At 39.8% G+C, this 19580-nt stretch overlaps 1 protein-coding gene across 1 annotated transcript in view; it reads right to left on the reverse strand.

Moving 5' to 3' along the window:
* Nucleotides 1-19580, reverse strand: part of LOC310997495 (cell adhesion molecule 2-like) — a 205021-nt gene that overhangs the window by 28593 nt on the left and 156848 nt on the right. Inside the window, exons 3-5 of the mRNA XM_083987205.1 lie at nt 18412-18561; nt 4565-4717; nt 1703-1840 (exon numbers count right to left, since the gene is read on the reverse strand). Of these exons, the coding sequence (XP_083843331.1) occupies nt 1703-1840; nt 4565-4717; nt 18412-18561 (441 nt within the window). The remainder of the gene's footprint in view (nt 1-1702; nt 1841-4564; nt 4718-18411; nt 18562-19580) is intronic.

Here is a 19580-nt window from a genome sequence, read left to right on the forward strand (position 1 = left end):
AGTTGTAGAAAAAAAACAATAATGGACTCGGAGATCTGCTAATGAAATCAGCATTTAACAAGTCCTAGGATTGTTGTTTACAGGACATAAATATGTCGTCATGGTGTCAGAGATTGAGTGGAACAAGTTCTGTCTCATCATAATAAATCCAAGCAAAAAAAGGTGAGGATTTCTCTGTGTTAACAAACAGAAGGCCTGGAAGACTCTAGTTAATACACTGACTCACGCTGTTTGGAACCCCCCCCCCCAAAAAAAAAACAAACAAACAAAAACAAACTAAACTTCTCAGTTAGCAGTTAATTGACTCAGTGAATTGTAGCTGTAATAGTTCTCTAATGCACTTTATATGTAGTAAAGCACAAAGTGCAGGAATTTAAGAATAGAAATAACAAAGAAGAAATCGTGCCTGTTGTCAGTGATTCCAGAGAAACCAAGAAAGAAAAAAAGTGACAGCAGACAGAAAACATTAATATGCAAAGTTACAAAGCAGAAATCACGCATGCTTTGGCAAAAATAATTTTTGTGCTTTATTAATGCTTCTTATAAGCAGGGAAATGAAGTATGTGAAGTGTCTGTGTTCTACGCTCCTCAAACGCCTCTCATGAAGACAATTGTACTATATTTAATTGGGCATTTAGGATGTGCAACACCTGGCTGCTTGTTTTACTCATTACTGAGTTTCACTGATCTGTTGGGTTATACAAAAATTTTGAGATCTTGACAGTTTCTTTCCAATCACTTGCATTGTTTTTCCTTTTCTTGGGCAAAAAAAAAACAAAAAAAACGTAAATCTATGATTTTCAGCCCTATCTCTTTTTTTACACTCGCAGTCATCAAATTAGAAAAGGGTAATTTGCATTTTTATATCTGACTTTAATCTGCTTTGTGAAACAACACAGAAACCTTAGTAAAAGTTCTGCAACTGTGCAACTGTGCTAAAGATCTGTGACAGTCCTATCCCACTGGGTTCCGCGTTTCATTTGATACAGAACTGCATCTGTTTCTCTCCTCCTAAAAAAACATAATTTCATCATTCGTGTCTCCGGCTCTACTTTCTTCAATATTCTCTCACATCCTGTCTGCCAGTCTCTCTCTTCCTTATCCTTTTCAAACAATTACAAAGTTGACGGCTCATCAAGTAGACCAGAGCAGGAGCAGGGTGGAAATGAGGTGCGGAGTCCAGTCAGTGTGATTTAGAACGGTCCTCTGATAACAAGGGAGGTTAATGTATCGGTCTCAGGCCAGAGGACACAGGCTGAATCTGCTTTATTAGAAACAACTTGGGCATATTTGTGCTCCATTACAAAGCACAGGGAGGTTGTGAGAGCCATGCTGAAGTATGATAACCAATATTGTTTGGTATCTGACAACACAGGGAGATAGGGAGGAGCCTAATTGAGTCGTTTGTTACAAATGGAAGCTAGCTTGATACAAGATATTAGGAAATCAGCAGATAGTTGCTCCAACAGCATAAATGATTAAGATTTAGTTTTGAAAAGTAAAACGTAATTGTTTCATTGGAAACTTGACAATCAGCTCATTTTCAGAGAAGAGAAGCAAGAACTCTCCCTCCTGGCTTTGGTAAAACTGATAATTTCATAACATTTTTTTTTTTAACCATAGCTCTCATTCTGAAACCTTTCACATAATGAACGTATGAAATAATCACACGTATGTAAATGCAGAAACAGATGTTGCATACCTTTGACCTCCTTTTCATTCCTAAACCAGCGCAGGTCAGCGGCGGGCTTGCTGCCCTGAGTGATGCAGGTCAGGGTAATGTGGTCGCCCTCCAAGGCAGGCTTCGTCAAGCCATTGATCTCTGGCTTCTCTGGTACACCTATTGGATGGAGTGAAAATCACAGAGATGGAACTAATTGGCGGTTTGTCATTATGCAGCAAAAATATTATTATGCTGTACTGGAAATTCTCCCTGCAGCTTGGCCTCCTGCAGCGAGACTGGGGAGCAGACTGCAGAGCTGCATTCCTAAGCAGTGTCATGTTCAGGAACACATCAGGGGGGGGGGGGGGGGGGGGGGGGTTATTCATGTTTTGGGTGGTCTATCACACCACTGGGCCGTCCCCCTTCTTTGTGGTTTGGTTCACGTGAATAACAAAGAACATGCGCATGTGTACGTGCATGTTGGTGAGCAAAGGGTTATGACACTGGGAGCTACACGGTTGTGCAGAAAATGTTGCAGGTCACTCCTAATGAGCGTTTTAAGTGTGTAGCGTGTGCCTTTCTAATGTCAGTGAGCAATAAGTCGGCCTCAGGCGGAGTGACTGAAAGGTCTGTCAGTCAATGACATTGACTGACTCTGGCCTTGTCTGTCTCACCGCCTCCTGCAAGGTTTATTACAGTACCAGTGTTAAAGGTTCCTCCTATTTTCTGTTTTTCATCCTTTTGTAGGAGCAAACCAGTGCTTGGTACATCCAGTACAGAGTGAAGTCTACTCCTCCTTGCTGAACTAAATGCTCTATGTGTCATTTTTTGTCTGCATCTTTTTTTTCCAGCTCACTATACTCAAGTATTTAAAGTGCAAGTTCACAATATCTTGCTAACTATTGTGTTGCATGTAGAAGACTATGAATAAGTGAGTGTGGCTTGAGTGAGAAAAGTGTATGATGCATTTCTCCCCAGACTGAAAGAGAGCAGATCAAATACAATGTTCATCTTATACAGTTAAGTTCCTCTTGGGTGGCTAGAGGCTGCAAAGCTTTAATCCGTCTCTCTGTTTTTGTGTGCATGTGTGTGTGTTTTTGCCAGCGTACAACCCTGTGTGTTTGTGTGTAAGTGTTTCTCCTCTCATTCGTGCAACAAGGATTTCGGTGTGTTTGTGTGTGCACGGCTGTTTAAGCATGACCAAAAGCGCTTTCAAGACATGAAAAAGAAATGAGAGCTAGATTTCTGATGCTTGGTGAAAGAAAATGAAAAGAAAAGAGAACTGGATCTCAGGACTGATAATTCCTGTCGTTATTGTGTGAATTTATTCAGGGCTAATATCAAAGTCATTTACTATTGACTGGACTTTTTGTGCGGTGCACTCTCAGCTGAGCTTGGGGCGTAGAGATAGCAATGTCAGCCTGTCGGTCGATCCACCACTTTGGTCTCGACAACTAATGAATGAGTTGCCATGAAATCTGTGACGCACGTCCACATTGCCCCCAGGATGAACTGTCGATGACATTTTGGTGACCCAGCCAACCTCTTAAGTTGGCTTGCATCAAAACGTAATTCTTTTCATTTTCTTGTTGATGTTTATAAAATTATGATGATAATGTATTCACAAACACTATGAATACACACTAGACGGCATGTTTCAAAAATGTCATCATAATGTCATAAAGTTTGCTGCAATTTGTTAATGTCCATATTTATTCACCAGTTAATATAATTGTATGTTGATTTTAGAGTTTGGTATTTTGTCTAAATGATTTTTAATATTTTCATTCGCAGCACTGAGTGTCCTTAAACAGGCCATTCCCTGGCTGTTTTGTGTGTTTATTAAATCTCCCTCTGTTTCCTGGCTTGCACCATTAACTATTGTTCAGTATTGCAAAAAATAATTTTCTCCATATCCTTATTGAGCAGTAGCCTTTAATGTCTCTAATTCTCAGAATGCTTGTTAACACAGAGAGCCAGTTAATGGTCCTGGAGTGCACAAGCACATCTATTAACATTAGCAAAAACTAATTGGCAAGATGATAAGGCCTGTGGCAGGAAATGAGACAATGTTTTCCGTGAAGCTATATGATCACAACACAAACATTACTAAAGAGAGAGAGAAAGAGAGAGAGACAAGCAGTGGTTTTCATTTGTCTGCACATGCAGGCATGAGCAACAGGCTCCACCAAGGCCGCACAATTGTCTAGAGTTTTCATTATAATAATAATAATAATAATAATAATAATCGTAATATTCTGAAATTGACCCAAACACAAAAACTACTAACTCTTCACTTGACCATTGATCTGACTTCAGTTTTACTGAAATCTATTACAGTAACACAATGGTTCCCAAACCTTTTCCAGCTCACGGCCCACTTGAAAATGTTGGCAGCTGGTCAGTAGTTTTTATTTTAATAAAAATGATTAAACATTTAGGACTGAACTGAGAGCTGGGAAGCTCAGTGGTTTTTTTTCTTTTCTTTTCTTGCTTGGTGACTCTTGACTCTTTACCTTTGATTCTTCCTGTTGCTAAACAGTTATCCATTGTGATAGACAAGTATTCAATATGGTACTATATTGGCAACAACATAAAAGCTCTTAGTGATAGGTTTTGATATTAAATGTTATTACAATGAATAATACAATTAATATAATAATCATTTTGATGATGATAATGTATCTGAAAATCAAAAACTTCCAAATGGGTTATCCTCTAAGACACAGGACAAGAGTGTTTCCTCTGAGTGTTCAGTACATCTGAGGTGCACAGTATGTGACTTCTTCTATTAACTAACCGTTACTGTGACTTGCTCCACAAACATGTCTACCTCACTGCAAAATTTATCTGGACAGCTATGATTAAGCAGACACACTGATGTAATGTAAGTGGACTTACCTAGAACAGTCAGGTAGGCTTTAGCTGTTCTCACAGGCATGGTGAAGAGAGAACAGGTGTACATGCCTTCATCAGACAGCGAGACATCACTGATGCTGATGGTCAGCTCCGACCACGACGCACGCACCAGCTCAATCCGGTTGTCTCTCAAAGCTGGACAAAGACAGACAGAGACAGTTGGTAAATGGATCGTCAGCAAACTAAAAGTGATGAGGACTTCAGCAGTGACACTCCTCTGCTCCTACAACATAAGCATTAATTTGGAACACAGTAAGCTTGATAAGACTGGTAAATATTTCTAGTCTATTGATAATTCATCTTAAACACAGAAAACCTTAGAGAGAAAGAGTTTTACAAATGTGAGATCACAGCAGTATGAAACATCAAAGTGAAAGACAGATCAGTGGTGTGGTAATACTTTGCAGTCCCCCTGTTATGTGAGGCTTAACATGTACATATTGTCCACACATATTATTATCCAAAAGTATCAGTTCAAACATGCCACAAAAAAAATGAAAAAGTAATGCCTCCAAAAATAGGCAATTCAGGCTTTTGGCATGATTAACAAATGCTCTTATTTAACTTCTAATACAACACAAATTGGTACACAAGGGATATGGGTATTTTCAATTAAGTTAAAATGCTAAAGGTGGTGGTAAAGTGTAGTTCTTGCCAATGGCTTATTTTTTATTGTTTTATACTTTCAAATAAAAGAGTACTTGTGCTTATAAAAACCAAGCACAGTGTTAATAATGTACATTGAGGCAAATTTAAATGTATAAACAATGGAAAAATCACAAGATAAAAATGGTCTCAAAACTAAACTTTCAGTTGAATCTGAAAACAAATTCACCACTGCACATCTACAGTTTGGCATATGCAGCCTTCCCCCCTGCTGGAAGCCCTCATAGACACTTTACTTATATGAAAATGTAATCTTCCAAAAGACATAACAGGAATGGAAATCAATAATGTAATAACAGGTTGAGAAAGAGGCCAAATGAGAGTTTGGCTAGATGTGAGACTTGAAATGGATTTGCTGAAATTGGACGGCCAGTCGAAAGACACTCCACGGTCTTCAAACTGCACTTTGTACTTAATATCTATGATACAGTGGGAGCATGCACCGAGGCTTCAGATTGTGGTGACACCATGAAAACGACATGATTCACATCTGTTTTGTACAAGAGGTGCATTGCATTATACAAAAGTCTGGTTTGTGCTTTGAGAACAGAACATGAGGATTGTTGAGTGTGTAAAAAACCCTATTTCTTCCTGTTTCTGTGGCCTTGGCTGCTCAACAGATTTATTCAATCCTTCTTCTTGCAAGTACAACGCCTTCCTGCAAAACCTTATTTAATATGAGCAGCCAAGGCTACTTTGCTTTCACTCTCCATCAAAGTGACTTTGAGCACACCTCGCTGGAATACAGTGAGCGTGTATGTGTTCACATATGAGAATGTGCGTGATGGGATTCGGCAGAAAAGAGGCACGACTGTTTGTGTACAGGTATTTTTCTTTCATGTGCCCGCACATGAAAGAAAAATTCTTGTCTTACGGTAATTGTGACAAATCATACAAAAAGTAGAGCGCCCTGCCTTTGTAACCTCTCTACAAATTTGAAGAGTAAAGGCCATTAGACAGTCTGTTTGTAGAGTACTTTAAAGAGTGGCTGTCTGGTGAGAAATGATACCCAAGGTATCTAAAGTACTGAAACTGTGTTTCAACAGCCTAAAGCTTTAAGCCGTCATTAAAAAAAAAGAGCCATGTTTTCCCTCCTAAATACCTTAACCTCCCCTGACTGAGTATGACAAAAATATAAGATGTGTTATTTACCAACAGTCAATTAGCTTTGGAAAGAGCTTTTCAGAAGCTGGTACAGACATTAACGCTGTTTAAAATGTAACGTGTTTTGCCAGATTCTCAGTCTTGTATTTGACTGATGAAATCAATGCCAACTGCCACGGTATTAGCCGTGTTTTGACTCGCTCATGGCTGCAATTTGTCAGTCACTGGTGAACGTCTGGCTCTGGAGCACAAGGGGCTGCATTCTCTTTACAGCGCCTGTGTATGCCGCGATGATCACAGAGCTGACAAATGTAGAGAAATGTCAGCGAGCGCACTATCTCATGTCATTTGGTTTGCCAAGGGATGGATCGCTTTGCTTTGCTGGTTTCAGGCTAAACACCTACAGTAACTGGCGGGTTGAGTCGTAATCAGTTTGGCTAAACGACAGCTGCTCTCTCCCATTTATTATTGCATTTGTTCTGTCCCTTCCCGTCCTTCACAACACCGGTTATCCCTTCATGCTGTGTACTGAGCCTGAGCAGGCGTGACATGTTGATATGAGCACATGACATATCTTTAAGCTTGGCACCGGTGACAGAACATTCCTTTTCTATGTGCATATGTGTGTGTGTGTGTTTGAGTACACATGGCCACCAATGCAAGACCATCAAATTAGTTTTCGTCTAATGCACTGCCAGTTCAGCTAATGGTGAGACCTGTCCTGAAAAGATAGTTGTTATGTATAAACACAAACGCCTCACCAAAGAATAAAAGACAAAGAGGAGACTATTTGCACTGATTTTAGACAAAGAACAGATTAATTTTTGCTTCTGCACATCGTTTGCTTTTTCTCTCTTTCAGTCTTTCAGTTTCTCTCCTTCCTCCCACCCAGACCTCATTCTGTCGACTCAGGCAGCTCCACACTAACCTGTGAGAGTGTACAAGTCAAACAATGCTTCAATTCAACTGTTGTCTTATTTGCTCTGGGCAAGGAAGTATGAGCAGGCAAATGTCAAAAAAATATATTTACTGTTGCTGGCTCATGAACTGTGGTGATGATGGGACTCTGCTTTCTTCTTCCCCTGTTGTCAATATCCCACTGAAGAACTTGGAGACATGTCAAAGCAGTTTTTATCCTTTGAGCTTAGAAAATATACCTTTGATGTAGCAAATTAATTATTTTTCTAGTAAATTTTCACAAGATAAACAAAGGAATACTATCAATATACTTTTCATATTAATATGATTATATTTTTTAATATGTGTTGTTACTTGGTTGGCAATATTAGTGCAAAACAATTACCTGAAACTGACAAGTGATGACTTCTTGAACATGTTCTTAACATGTAGTGTGGATTTTACTGTAAAATTTTGCGTCATGGATGGATTGGGCTTCAATGTACCGTTTTATCTGATGTGAAGACTTTGATCATTCAGATTAGAATCTGGATTCAGTTGCACAGTCTTCCTTAAAGTGGTGTATGCACATTTTTCCAGTGCTCACGGGCGGATATCGGGATAGTTTAGGTGCCAAGAAGCAGGATCATCCTGATCCCCCTGGAAGGGTGGATTCAGACCGGATTTAGAAACATGAAAGGTGTTATATATATGCATGAAATCAGAACATAAATGGTAAGGATCCTATAATACAGTAAAGAATACTGAGCAAAAATTCAGCTTTAAATGAACTCAAGTCTCATATCAGCGTCTCGACCAGCTGGACAGGATGACAAGTGTTTACAACATTTAGTTTTGTATATTTTCTTCATTCAGACTTTGACTGTTTTCTTTGTTTCAGAGCTACTATGTTTGAATATCTTGTCAAACTGAATGAAAATCAAAACTTGTATACAAATAAACTTAATTTATTTACAGTAAAACATGAAAATCGCGGATGGCAATGTACACTTTTAACACTGCAGATTATGATCTCACAGATGATACTGGAGCTAACACACACACACACACACACACACACAGACACACACACACACACACACACACACACACACACACACACACACACTTGGACGTTATGACACATACATATGACTCATACTTTTCAGAATTTTTCTATTAAACGCAAAACAGTTCAGTCCACCTCCAGTTTTCCATTTTTTTCCTCCCAGGCAGAGCAACCTATATTCTCTCTCTCTCTGTCCAGTGAAAGGCTGGATATCGACAGAGGAGAAGGTGAGGATGAGGATCCTCCACTATTTGTCTGCAGAGGTGCTGCGGCTGCCCGACATGCATTAGAGACCATTTGTGCAGACAGTCCTCCTGGATGTGTTCATGGAGGATGGCGTTGTTGTCGACATCAAAGGGTAGCAGTGATTTTGTATTCCACAGTAACTACTAGTACTTACTGAATGTGCAACCATTTTTTGCTCATTTAGCCTCAGCCTGCGTCTCGCTGTGAATATGGAAACGGAGACAGAAAGCAAAGCTGCACTTGTCAGCATCAAAGTTTGATTTGTTTTTGCAACAAATGGGCAATACACCTCTGCCTATTTTGCTTCTTGTTTGTTTATAGTTTGTGTGTGTGTGTGTGTATGTGTGTGAAGCACAGACAGTGAGGGAGATAGATAGTCTTTTATGCATCTGATTGCCTTAATCTCAGCAGAGCGAACACAGAGTACCTTGAGACCTGACAATTTTATTATTTTGCCCAAACAGATGCAGTTTGAAACTCAGGGAAGACTTTTTATTTCTAACTGTAAGTACTAGTGAGCATCCGTGTTGAGATTCCCTTGACTTCAGCCATGACCGATCAGATAACAGAGACTAAATAGCCATAACACCAAAGCCACAATATTCTCTGTTCCCAAACAGTGTGTTCAGAAAAGGACAGAAAAGAGAGCGGAGTGTCAGCCATCCTTTTCTTAAAACAAATCTCTAGAGGGTGCGGCACGACTTTGAAAAGGAAAACTGAGGGACAGAGGGAAGCTGTACAGAGAGAAGGTCAAAGACACCTCGTTACTTTTAAATTAAAAGTGACATTTTTGTTCTGAAGGAAAAACGTTTGGCCTTATGGTGATGAAACCATCTTCTTAAAACTCATGCTTTGAAAACGCATGCTTTGTTTGACGTTCATATTCAGGGTTAATCTTTGACCCATTAATGAGCAACAGGTCAATATAAACAAAGCATGTGCAGCCAGAAAATGCATTTCAACATCCACAAACACATCATGTGGTAAGGTTATCAATTTATGCATGTGCTTGGATGTGGGTCCACGGCAGCAACGTTTGATTTTATTGGTCCATAATTTCCTAATAATTTCTAAAATGTCTCGTAGAAAGAACTATGTAATTTAGTACTAATTATAGGACAAATACAGACACTGTTCAAATGGTTCGCTTCCAATTAATTAACTGAATTAATTGCTAACATAACCTACTGTAGAGTCTGTGAGTCAGTTCACAGCAGGTGGGATGAACATACCAAAATGTAAATCTTCGTCTACGGGCAAGCATACAACTCAACAGGCAGGGTAGAATATAATAAACAACATCATAAATACGCAGATTGCAGTAGTAATATATAGTTGTTCAATGTTGGTATTCACTATAAGCTGTCAATAGGAGTAGAGAAGTTAGAAGCCACAGGATGACATGAATATGGTGCAGTGACTTAATTAAAGCATCTGCCTTGTGAAAAGCATTTGGCTACAGAGCAGTAAGCTGCTGGTTTCCTCTTCCTCAGTCTCGCTTGTTCAGACACAGTGTGTATCTATACTGCAAAACAAACAAACAAACAAAAACAAACAGCGATATCGGTGCATTTGCATGTTTCATCCGACGTTTGCTTTAGCTGCTTTTGATTTTAAAAAGCCTGCTGCGAGCCGCACTCTCTCTCGCTCTCGCTCTCTCTTTCTGCACTGTGACTGTTTTGCTGATGACGGCTGGCGTTCCGCGGTGCGTTCATGTTTCTGTCAGAACCTCAGCTGGACCTCAGGCTCAGCAGCGGCAAACTGCTTTTCCCCAGATGCTTCCTGCTTTGCATTACTGTGCCTTTCCTCAACATCCATGTCAACATGCAGTATTGCATCTAGTAGGGCTTAGGCTATTCGACTTTTCACACACAAACCAGAAGTAAAACACAGTCACAGTGTTTTCTTCAAAACACAATTACTCATTGATTGCCCAAGTTTCATTTTGATCACAATTACCCAACAATTCATCTTTTTTTTTTAATTCACACACTGGGAATAAAACTTCACTTTAGAATCCAAAAAACGTTTTCCTAGCTCAACTCCATTCACACACAACTTTGTGATTCATCTGTATGTTTCCAGAGCCCCAGTGATTGCGACATACTCACTGAGCAGACAACACTGCACACTAGCTACATGTATATCCATAGGTTTATGTATATGCAATTAATGTGCCAGGCTGTGTGCAATACAGCAGCACATCTATCACTTTGCGATGTCTGCACTTCTCCATCAGTAAAGGCAGCCGGTGAGTAAACACAATGTTTGTGCTAATAGGACAGGAGTCACAGGGCATGATATAAAGTTATATATATCTAACCTCACTCACTTTAGGCCTATCATGTCTGCACATTTGCTTTTGTCCATTTCTTCCCCATCTCTCTTCTCCCATCTGCCCTTTCCCTCCCCCATGTTTCCACTGCCCTCCCCTTCCCCCCTTCCTACCACTTCATCTACCTAGGGACACTATGTATTAGTATAGAACCTTGGCAGGTGTTTGCTCATTCAAGTGACACAGTTTTATAATGAGAAAAGTGCAAATTTCAGAATATACATTCAGCTCCCTCTGTCTGGATGTGACTGTTCTCTTTTCCTTGTCAACAACCCATCTTGGGACTTGAGTTTGTCTGTGTGTGTGTGTATCTATGTGTGTGTGTGTGTGTGTGTGTGTGTGTGTGTGTGTGTGTGTGTGTGTGTGTGTGTGTGTGTGTGTGTGTGTGTGTGTGTGTGTAAGGGATGATAAAGAGAAAAAGAGAGAGGGATAGGGAGGGAAAGACGGAGAGAGAAAAGCAAACGGAATGCAATGTTTATTGAATAGCTTAATGTATATTCTGTATCTCACACTGGCTTCCTTTAAATGTAAAATGTGCCAAACTCTCTCCAATAATTGGCTTGTTGAGATTTTCCCTGTGACAGAAATGATTTTCTTTCATTGGATACTACCTGCCATGCTAAGTTCAGTAGGACACCTCCACCAGCCCTGCTTCATTAATTTTTTTTGCGAGAAGCAGGTCGGGGAGGAGACATCTGTTGAATATAAACCTTATTGTATTTTGTACAGGGATGCAATTTCCCCCATTCAAACCCTGAGAGTAGGGGAACAGGAACCTTGGTCTGTAAGTGGGTACATGTTTTTCCAGGGTAAAATCTGCAGCTATCCTTCAAAATGACTTTGAAGGGCTTTTGAAAGAAAGTGGAGGACCACATCCTAAAAGAAATCTCTTGCAGAACTATTCTTGATTTTCCATTCACTTATAAAATATGGTTTCTTTTTCCAGCTGTGTTCAAGAACTTTCTCCCGGAAGAGAGAAAGAATAAGCCTGTCACTAAGTGTGAGCTAATTATTCCCATTTGCCTGAGGTATTTCTCTCTGCACCTCACAAATGATAAATGGCTCTACTAATAAAGGCAGTAATAACTGGATCTATTGCTTCGTTTGACAGTGCAGTCTCTTTCTCAACCTTACCTGCTTTAAAGCAAAGGAAACACAGCTGATACAGTTTCTCTTATTCACAGGCAACACACACAATCGATGACAGCTATTCAGATCTAAGCTTTTAATCACACTATACTTTGCACCTTTAAATACCTCGCAAAAACACAAGTAAGCAGAGGGGAAAGAAAGCCCTTTAAACACATGCAAAGAAAGAGACGTGACTAGCAGAGAAGACGCCGAACGCTCAAGGTCAAAGAAAAAGTTTGCTCGTGTCTTTCAGAGGTGATAACTGTGTCTGAGAGCTCTAATAAAATGCCTCCTTAATTCCTCTCCTTTATCCCACCAAGGCCTACATTCGTCTCCTTTTTCCTCTTTTTCTTCCTCTCATGTTTTATGGTCCTTGTCTTGGAGAGGGGGGACTTGTTAGGGATCTTTGGAGATTTACAGTCAAGTTTTTTTCTATCAGAGAGAACACCGTACCAATCTTCAGGCCGATATGAAAGGATGTTTCATAGAGGCGCTCTTCCAGGAAATAAAAAAAAGACAGCTGTCTCCGAAGTTTAACTTTCCTGCGAAGATTAAGTTTTGAGAGGAAGTTCTTCTATCTGTTTAATAAAAAGTCTTTCAGGCATTTCTTATTTTGTTATTTGCTTTGGAAAACTTTTAAAAGCCTATCCTCTAAATTGCTCAGGCACAGATACTCTGAATGCATCAAAGCTTTCATGACTGCATACTAGGGAGGTGGAACGCTTGACATTCCACAAGCACACACGTATATGTGTGCACTTACAAGCCTACACATACACACAAGCACTAGCACAACCACAAACAGCCAGCAAATTGATTCAGACAGCTGAATATTTGACATCTGAGGACCTGAATAGTTTCATATTCAGCAGCTCAGGGGTCTCAGAACGAGCAGTTGGCCCTTAGCTGTTCACCCAGAACACTAATCTTAATGCTTAAACAGATTCAATCAATCCACAGATGGCACAGTGTAGACGGTGATGTCCACCTCAGGTGCAGCAGCAACTTTGGTAATTTTGCAAACAGCATCAACATATAATTGCTCATACAGCAAAAATGTAAAGAAACTCTTACATTTGGTGACTCACTGGATTTGGTGACTTGACTGACTGTTCATTGTTTACTTGTTGTGCTGTTTGGATGTTGTATTATTGTCATGTCCTGTCAGAGTACTGTACCGTGTCCAATATTTGCCTTTCTTGTTTGTGTATCGTCATGTGTATCTCCATTTATATTGTATTTATTGTATTGTTTTTATTCCTTGTGGTGTACTTTTGTATTTTATTTATTTATTAGGGACTACAGACGTAAATTAGCGGCTCGGCTGGCATATAGTATTTTTTATACCAATGTTCATTAATATTCATATATATTAATATTTATTATTAAATATTTTATTATTATTAAACTAAGGGGGGAGTGAGTCACTGTGACCTTTTAAGGGTCAGTGTGTCTTTTCCATGAACCTGCAATTATTTGAGCCAAGACCAATCTGACTAAGGATCATAAATGTTATGCATTAACTAGGCAACACTTTGAGATATCAACCAAGTAATTTCATCAATGATGTATATCAATTGTGCTCGGATAAATCTTTGCCAAACTGTCACAATGGCTGTAGGCTAATGGCTATACAAGAAAATATTAAAATAGCTGATACAAAATACATTTTGGTACTAACATGAGGTCAGACTTGCTGAGAGCTTCAGCCATTGTTGCATTTATGATTCAAGAAGAGGATGATGCAGTGACTAGGAGGTCAGGCAGTGACAACATGGGGTGGGCAGACAGACACTAATTTGTGAGCATGTCAGCTTTACTAGAAAGAAAGAAGTGATGGAAATCAAAGCAAAACAAGAGCGCTGTATTCCACTTCTGGGGACAACTTTTGGTCGGTGAAGGAATTAAATTTAATTCTAAAGTCAAGTTTCTTCCGGACTTGAAAGTTAGCAGCTGTTCATGCTAATGTTGGCTATGTAGCAATAGCAAATAGCTTATTTAATTCAGCAACATTGCAGCCTGCATTTTTTTGTCCTAAATCAACATTTTTATTCCTCTGGTGACAGTAGCCTAAATAAGACAATGAAAGCAAAACAACAACATATAAACGCTTATTAGATCATGCATGAACACAATATGTGCACAAGCGTCACCAGTTTTCAAAACATTTAAGCTGATGCTTGAAAGTGAGCAAAAATAAAATGGCCTGCACCCTAAAGTCAAAGTGCCAGTTACTGATCCTGATTGATCCAACCCAAGAAATACACCCAGCTGCCGATACCTATACCTATACCTGCTTCATTGGTCAGATTTTGAGCAAAGCTGTAAAATATCCAGGTGCACTGAACGTGTGCTGGAGGCAAAGACTTTATGATGCTTCTAAGAACGGGTAAACCATGATCCTGCCATACTCTGGAACGCAGATAATTAAAGAGAAGAGGAAGGGATCAAGGGAGCGCTGTAGGTTGAAAATGAAAATACAGATGTGGGCGTTGAAAAAAGGAAATGGATGAAAAAGGTTTAGCAAATTACAGCAAGCGTGTTGAATAAATGATTTAAATGTCACACCTTAGCCAGTGCTCACACATGATGAGTCCACTAAATAGGCCTGGAAAATTTAGCCTGGAAAGTAATTATACATAGGTTCTTTCTAGTATGGGAATAACGGATAAATTGTAATTATACCTCACTGCAAAATTTCTTCATCCAGGAAATAAAGCTATTATCAAGTCTTGAATTACATGAAACCAAAAGAGCAATTTGTAAAGAGATATTAGCCTCTTTTGAATCTTATAAAGGAGAGAATCCCTCTTGCTCAGTGCTCATCTCTCTCTTGCTGTCGAAGCACAGTTTAAGTCCCTCAGTAGTAAGTGATGGAAAGGACAAAATTGGCTATTTTCAGGACAATGACTTATTTGAAATTCAAACAACTCTTCACAGCCATCGCAGCACCTTTGAGAGGACGGGAGACAAGAGGAGTCTCTTTCATCCAACTAAACGCCTTCGAGGCGAGACTCAGCCTTGACATTAAACAACAACAGCCGTGAAACCGGCACCACTCAAAGGACCGTAATGGAGTCACTGGCTGCATTTGTCTTTGTAAGCAATATGTTTATGCTAATGCTGGGTGGCCGACTTTAATAGCGGATGTAAATGACACTCTTTGCGATAGGACACGTGCACACAGATGAGATTCTGTTGAATTAGACAGCAAACATTATTTCAACAATTCCTAGGCCTAGATGATTGGCCTGCGTATACAATCTTTAATATTAATGGAATATGTATGATGATTTAAAATGTTCTTGCCTCTTACTCCAGGAGAAATTATCCAAAGATTAAAGATTTATATTTATGCCCATTTTCTCATTTAGTGCTTCCAAATAAAAATCAAACAGAAAAACCCTTACATTTCAGTAAGTTAATTGTATTTATTAATACTGTGGTGTAGGAGTCAGTCAATAACCTTAAAGAATGTAGGTGTTAAAATAACTTCTTGTTTGTTGGCATGAAGCACAGAAACAGATACTTCTCCAGCTCATTTTAACAAAGAAAAGTGTGCAAAAAGTTGGCAGGTTGGGGTTGTATTTTTGAGCAACTGTTCGCTTTGCCCTAATCCTCATCTTTTTCTTCCCAACAGGCAGCAAGGAAAATTAATCTGAAACCTACTGTGCTCAAAGGCGTTTGCAGCTGAGACATCTTTCCTTTCTCGCACTGCCAGTGGCACTTTGGAAACACTCACCAACTCAGCGCTCCCATCAGCATGTGCATCTGAATTTGCCACATTCAGCACGGCAACTCCCAAAACAGACAAACACACAAATGCACGCACACACCCAAACCCAAAACAGCAATGCAATTCCAGGGCCTTAGTAGTATCCCTTTGCTTTTCTGATAATAAAAGAGTCCTTGGCTGCTTTTTCATTTCCAATCTCCGAGCTCTGCACTGAAAATGCCATGAAATAGACCCCCAAGCCCGACCCCTGGTGTGATATGGAATAACCTGCAGAGAATCTCAGCTGTTGAATTTGATGTTCAATGCAGGTTTTTACTGCTACTATTTCCGAAAAAGGTAGGTAAGTGGAAATGTGAATGGTTGACAATTGGAATGCTTTGCACATGCATGCATTCACTTACTATGTGGGAAAAAAGACAACAAAAAAAAACAAAAACAAAACAAAAACAACATGCAAACAGACACACAAGTACAAGCTTGAGTACTGTGTGCGGACACACAAACGGACAAGGCAGCCCAGTGGGAAGAGGGATAATGGAGGAAGAGTGTGTAAATCCCATATGTGCTTAATCCAGACACTTACAAGAGAGTGTGATTCATACACTATTACATTTGACTAATACAGCTGAGAGACGCACAGGGTGCAATCATTTCAGCAGGCATGAACTAAGTACAGAAAAAAAATGACACCCATGAATCCTATTTATGAGGACAGCAGTGAAGAGGGTGTGAAAGGTCAGGAATAAACTCTTTGTACTTATTAGCCATTAAACATTGGTGGCTTTGTGCCACACCCATGATTTTCATGTGGGAATTTGTGTGTGTGTTTGTGTGTGTATGTGCGTCACTCAGTCTGGGCACATGTGCAAAAATAGCCGGGGTTTGCATCCGAGGGAATTTCTCTGCGGGACCATGGAAATCTCAAGTATATAAAGTGTTTATTATACAGAGCTTATTAGAACAGTCTTTTCTGCAGATTGCATTATTTTCTGGCTATTTCCTCACAGATAGTCTGGTGGGAGATTGATGAGGTTGTTAAAATCCCATATAACAAAACTGTTTTTTCCCCCTGTTTAGTTTACGTAATAAAGACAATTTTGGCTTGTTTTATGTTGCATTTATTGTAAAATATACCTAAAGTTACATGTTTGAAATATTTGTTTTTTAAGGAAAAGTGTTTTAACAAGTGGACTAATTTGGAGTCATTATCCTTTCTAAAACACAAGTGAAATCCTTCCCACAGGAAAGGTTTACCGTACTCTCGATAATTTCCATTCATTTGCTTCAAATGTTGTCGAGTGGAGTCATTGTTTAATATTGTGGCTGTATAAACAATCCAGCCTTCATGTTTCATTTGTTTCATTTCGTTCAGTAACCTTGCACTAGGCTACCTTGACAAAATACATCACCACCAAGCTACGCAAAGCAAGGGAGAGTTCATAGCTAATGACTGTGTTGTACTAAAAAAAGACTGTAAATGGCAATTGTGTTATTAGTAACGAACTTAATGCTCTTACACAAGGCCATAATAGTGAAGGATCCCACACTCACGTGACTGGGATTGTTCTTTTACCTGAAATTTAATTTGTACTGCACTAGATGAGCTGGAGGCAGTTCCAGCGAAGTACTGTACAGGAGGACCGCTGTGAAGGGCACTTGCGCAGCAGGGTGCAGGGTTGACTTTGAGAGTGTGTGGGCTGTTTTTGATGTTCTACCTTGATTTGCATCTTTTGACTCAGATAGAACAGCACAGGAAAAAAAAACAACAGCCATAACTCAATTTCCATGGGAAGATTCAACCCGCTCCAGGGTTTGCACTGCTCATTTTTGCATTTGAAATATAAAACGATGGCAACAGTTGCAAAAACTACCGCAGCTATTTACACTAGCCAGGTCCTTGTACCACCACTGATTTTGAAATCTGATAGAATAACATCAATCTCTACTGTATAACTGTCCAAATATGCACAACAAACAATTCTGACAATGACATAAAATTAACTGCACACAAATATAGACATTAGAGTCTGAATTGCTCATTGAAGGGGATGCCCTCCATTGTGCATCTTGTTTTAGACAAAACAAGTCGGAAGGAAACTGACCATACCTATCCCACCACCCCAGCGGAAGGGTTTGTGTGTTAAGTTTAGAAATGTAAGGGAGTAAAAAAATGATGATAGCCACAGACCATTTATCCCCAGACAAACGTTTTAGAGACTGCATTAAAACAGTGTGTGTGTGTGTGTGTGTGTGTGTGTGTGTGTGTGTGTGTGTGTGTGTGTGTGTGTGTGTGTGTGTGTGTGTGTGTGTGTGTGTGTGTGTGTGTGTGTGTGTGTGTGTGTGTGTGTGTGTGTGTGTGTGTGTGCCTGTGCTGTGAATACACATCCTGTGCAGGAAAACACAGACATGTAAAATGTGGGACAGACGCTATGACACAACAAAGAACGCTGCATATTCAATTGACAGACACAGAAAAATGAAGAGTTCTTTCTCAGGCTGCTCTCCAACTTAAAAAAAAAACAAAGAAGAAAACCAATAAAAACCCGTTTACTGTGTGTTGTGCCACACACACAACTAACTTAACACAACGAATATTCAACTGCATCTGACCAATGGATGCCACTGTCTATCAATCTCCAACTCACCTTTCTTGTCCCCGAAAAAGAGGGTCTGCTGTGCCGGGTTTGACCACTGGAGGGAGGTGTTGTCATTATACTCCACACGGCAGGTCATGTTTGCTGTCCCACCCTCTGTCACGGTCACATTCTGAACCAGAGGGTACTGACCGCTGATGCCTGCAACACAAACACATGAGAGGAAAGAGTAAGAAGAGATGTGGATGCATTGGGACAGAGAGGCGGATGCAGAGCTAGACAGAGTGAGACAGATGGTATGTCTTTATAGCTTGATTTGTAAGGTTGCTTTGTTAATTAAATTTCCTTAATAAATTTAAATTCAGCACAACAACGATCCTATAGAACTAAAGCAATGAAGGCATACTGTAAAGTAATGGGATTTTCGCACGGCTGGTTCATAAAGACGTACAATAAAAATCAAGAAAATACTTCTCTGTCACTGAAGGAGTAAATCAGACCCCTCACTCTGCAGGACAAAGAGAAAGAATCTGGTTTATGTCTTTGAGAAAAGCCTAACACCCTAATTACAAAGCAAACATTCGTGCAGGATGGCCAGTCACTACTGTGTGCTAAATTGGACCCGGACATTGAAGAAACAGGGTGCATTTAGCCTTCAGTACCAACCCTAAAACCTCAGCTACACAGGGAAGAGCAATTAAAAACTGCTCTCCATGGACTGGTGTGCATGTGTGGATGCAGTGTGTGTGTAATTCCTGCATCGAGCGAGAGAAAGAGAGGGACAAACAGCTACTGTGATTCTGTGAGACCTAAAACTGTGTAGAGCTCCTTTTCAGCACCATGGACAGTTCATTTCCCCCCCTCTGAATCATCATGAGCTGCCTGGCAGTTTTCAGAACCACGGACAGCTCCCACTGTTGTATGAATGTATGAATGTGTGTGCGTATGAAAGAGGGAGGCTGAGGAAGCAAGTAAAGCAAGTAAATAATAATAACCATAAATCTATTTCTGTCCTCATCCCCAGAGGACAGGTTTTAAAGACTGTGTGAATAAAGTCTTAGGTAAGAAAGATTATTCATCCCCAGCTAACTCTCCCGTCTTAAACCAACAACCCCGCAGGAGAGGATCATAAAGACTGGAAAAAAAAGAATAACATATATAAGAGTAAAAATGGGAATAAGAATATTCAGAAATGAGGAGCTTTTTAAAAGCTACAGCTT

The sequence above is a fragment of the Trachurus trachurus genome, assembly GCF_905171665.1.
Source record: "Trachurus trachurus genome assembly, chromosome: 14".
In the NCBI taxonomy this organism is placed as follows: Eukaryota; Metazoa; Chordata; class Actinopteri; order Carangiformes; family Carangidae; genus Trachurus; species Trachurus trachurus.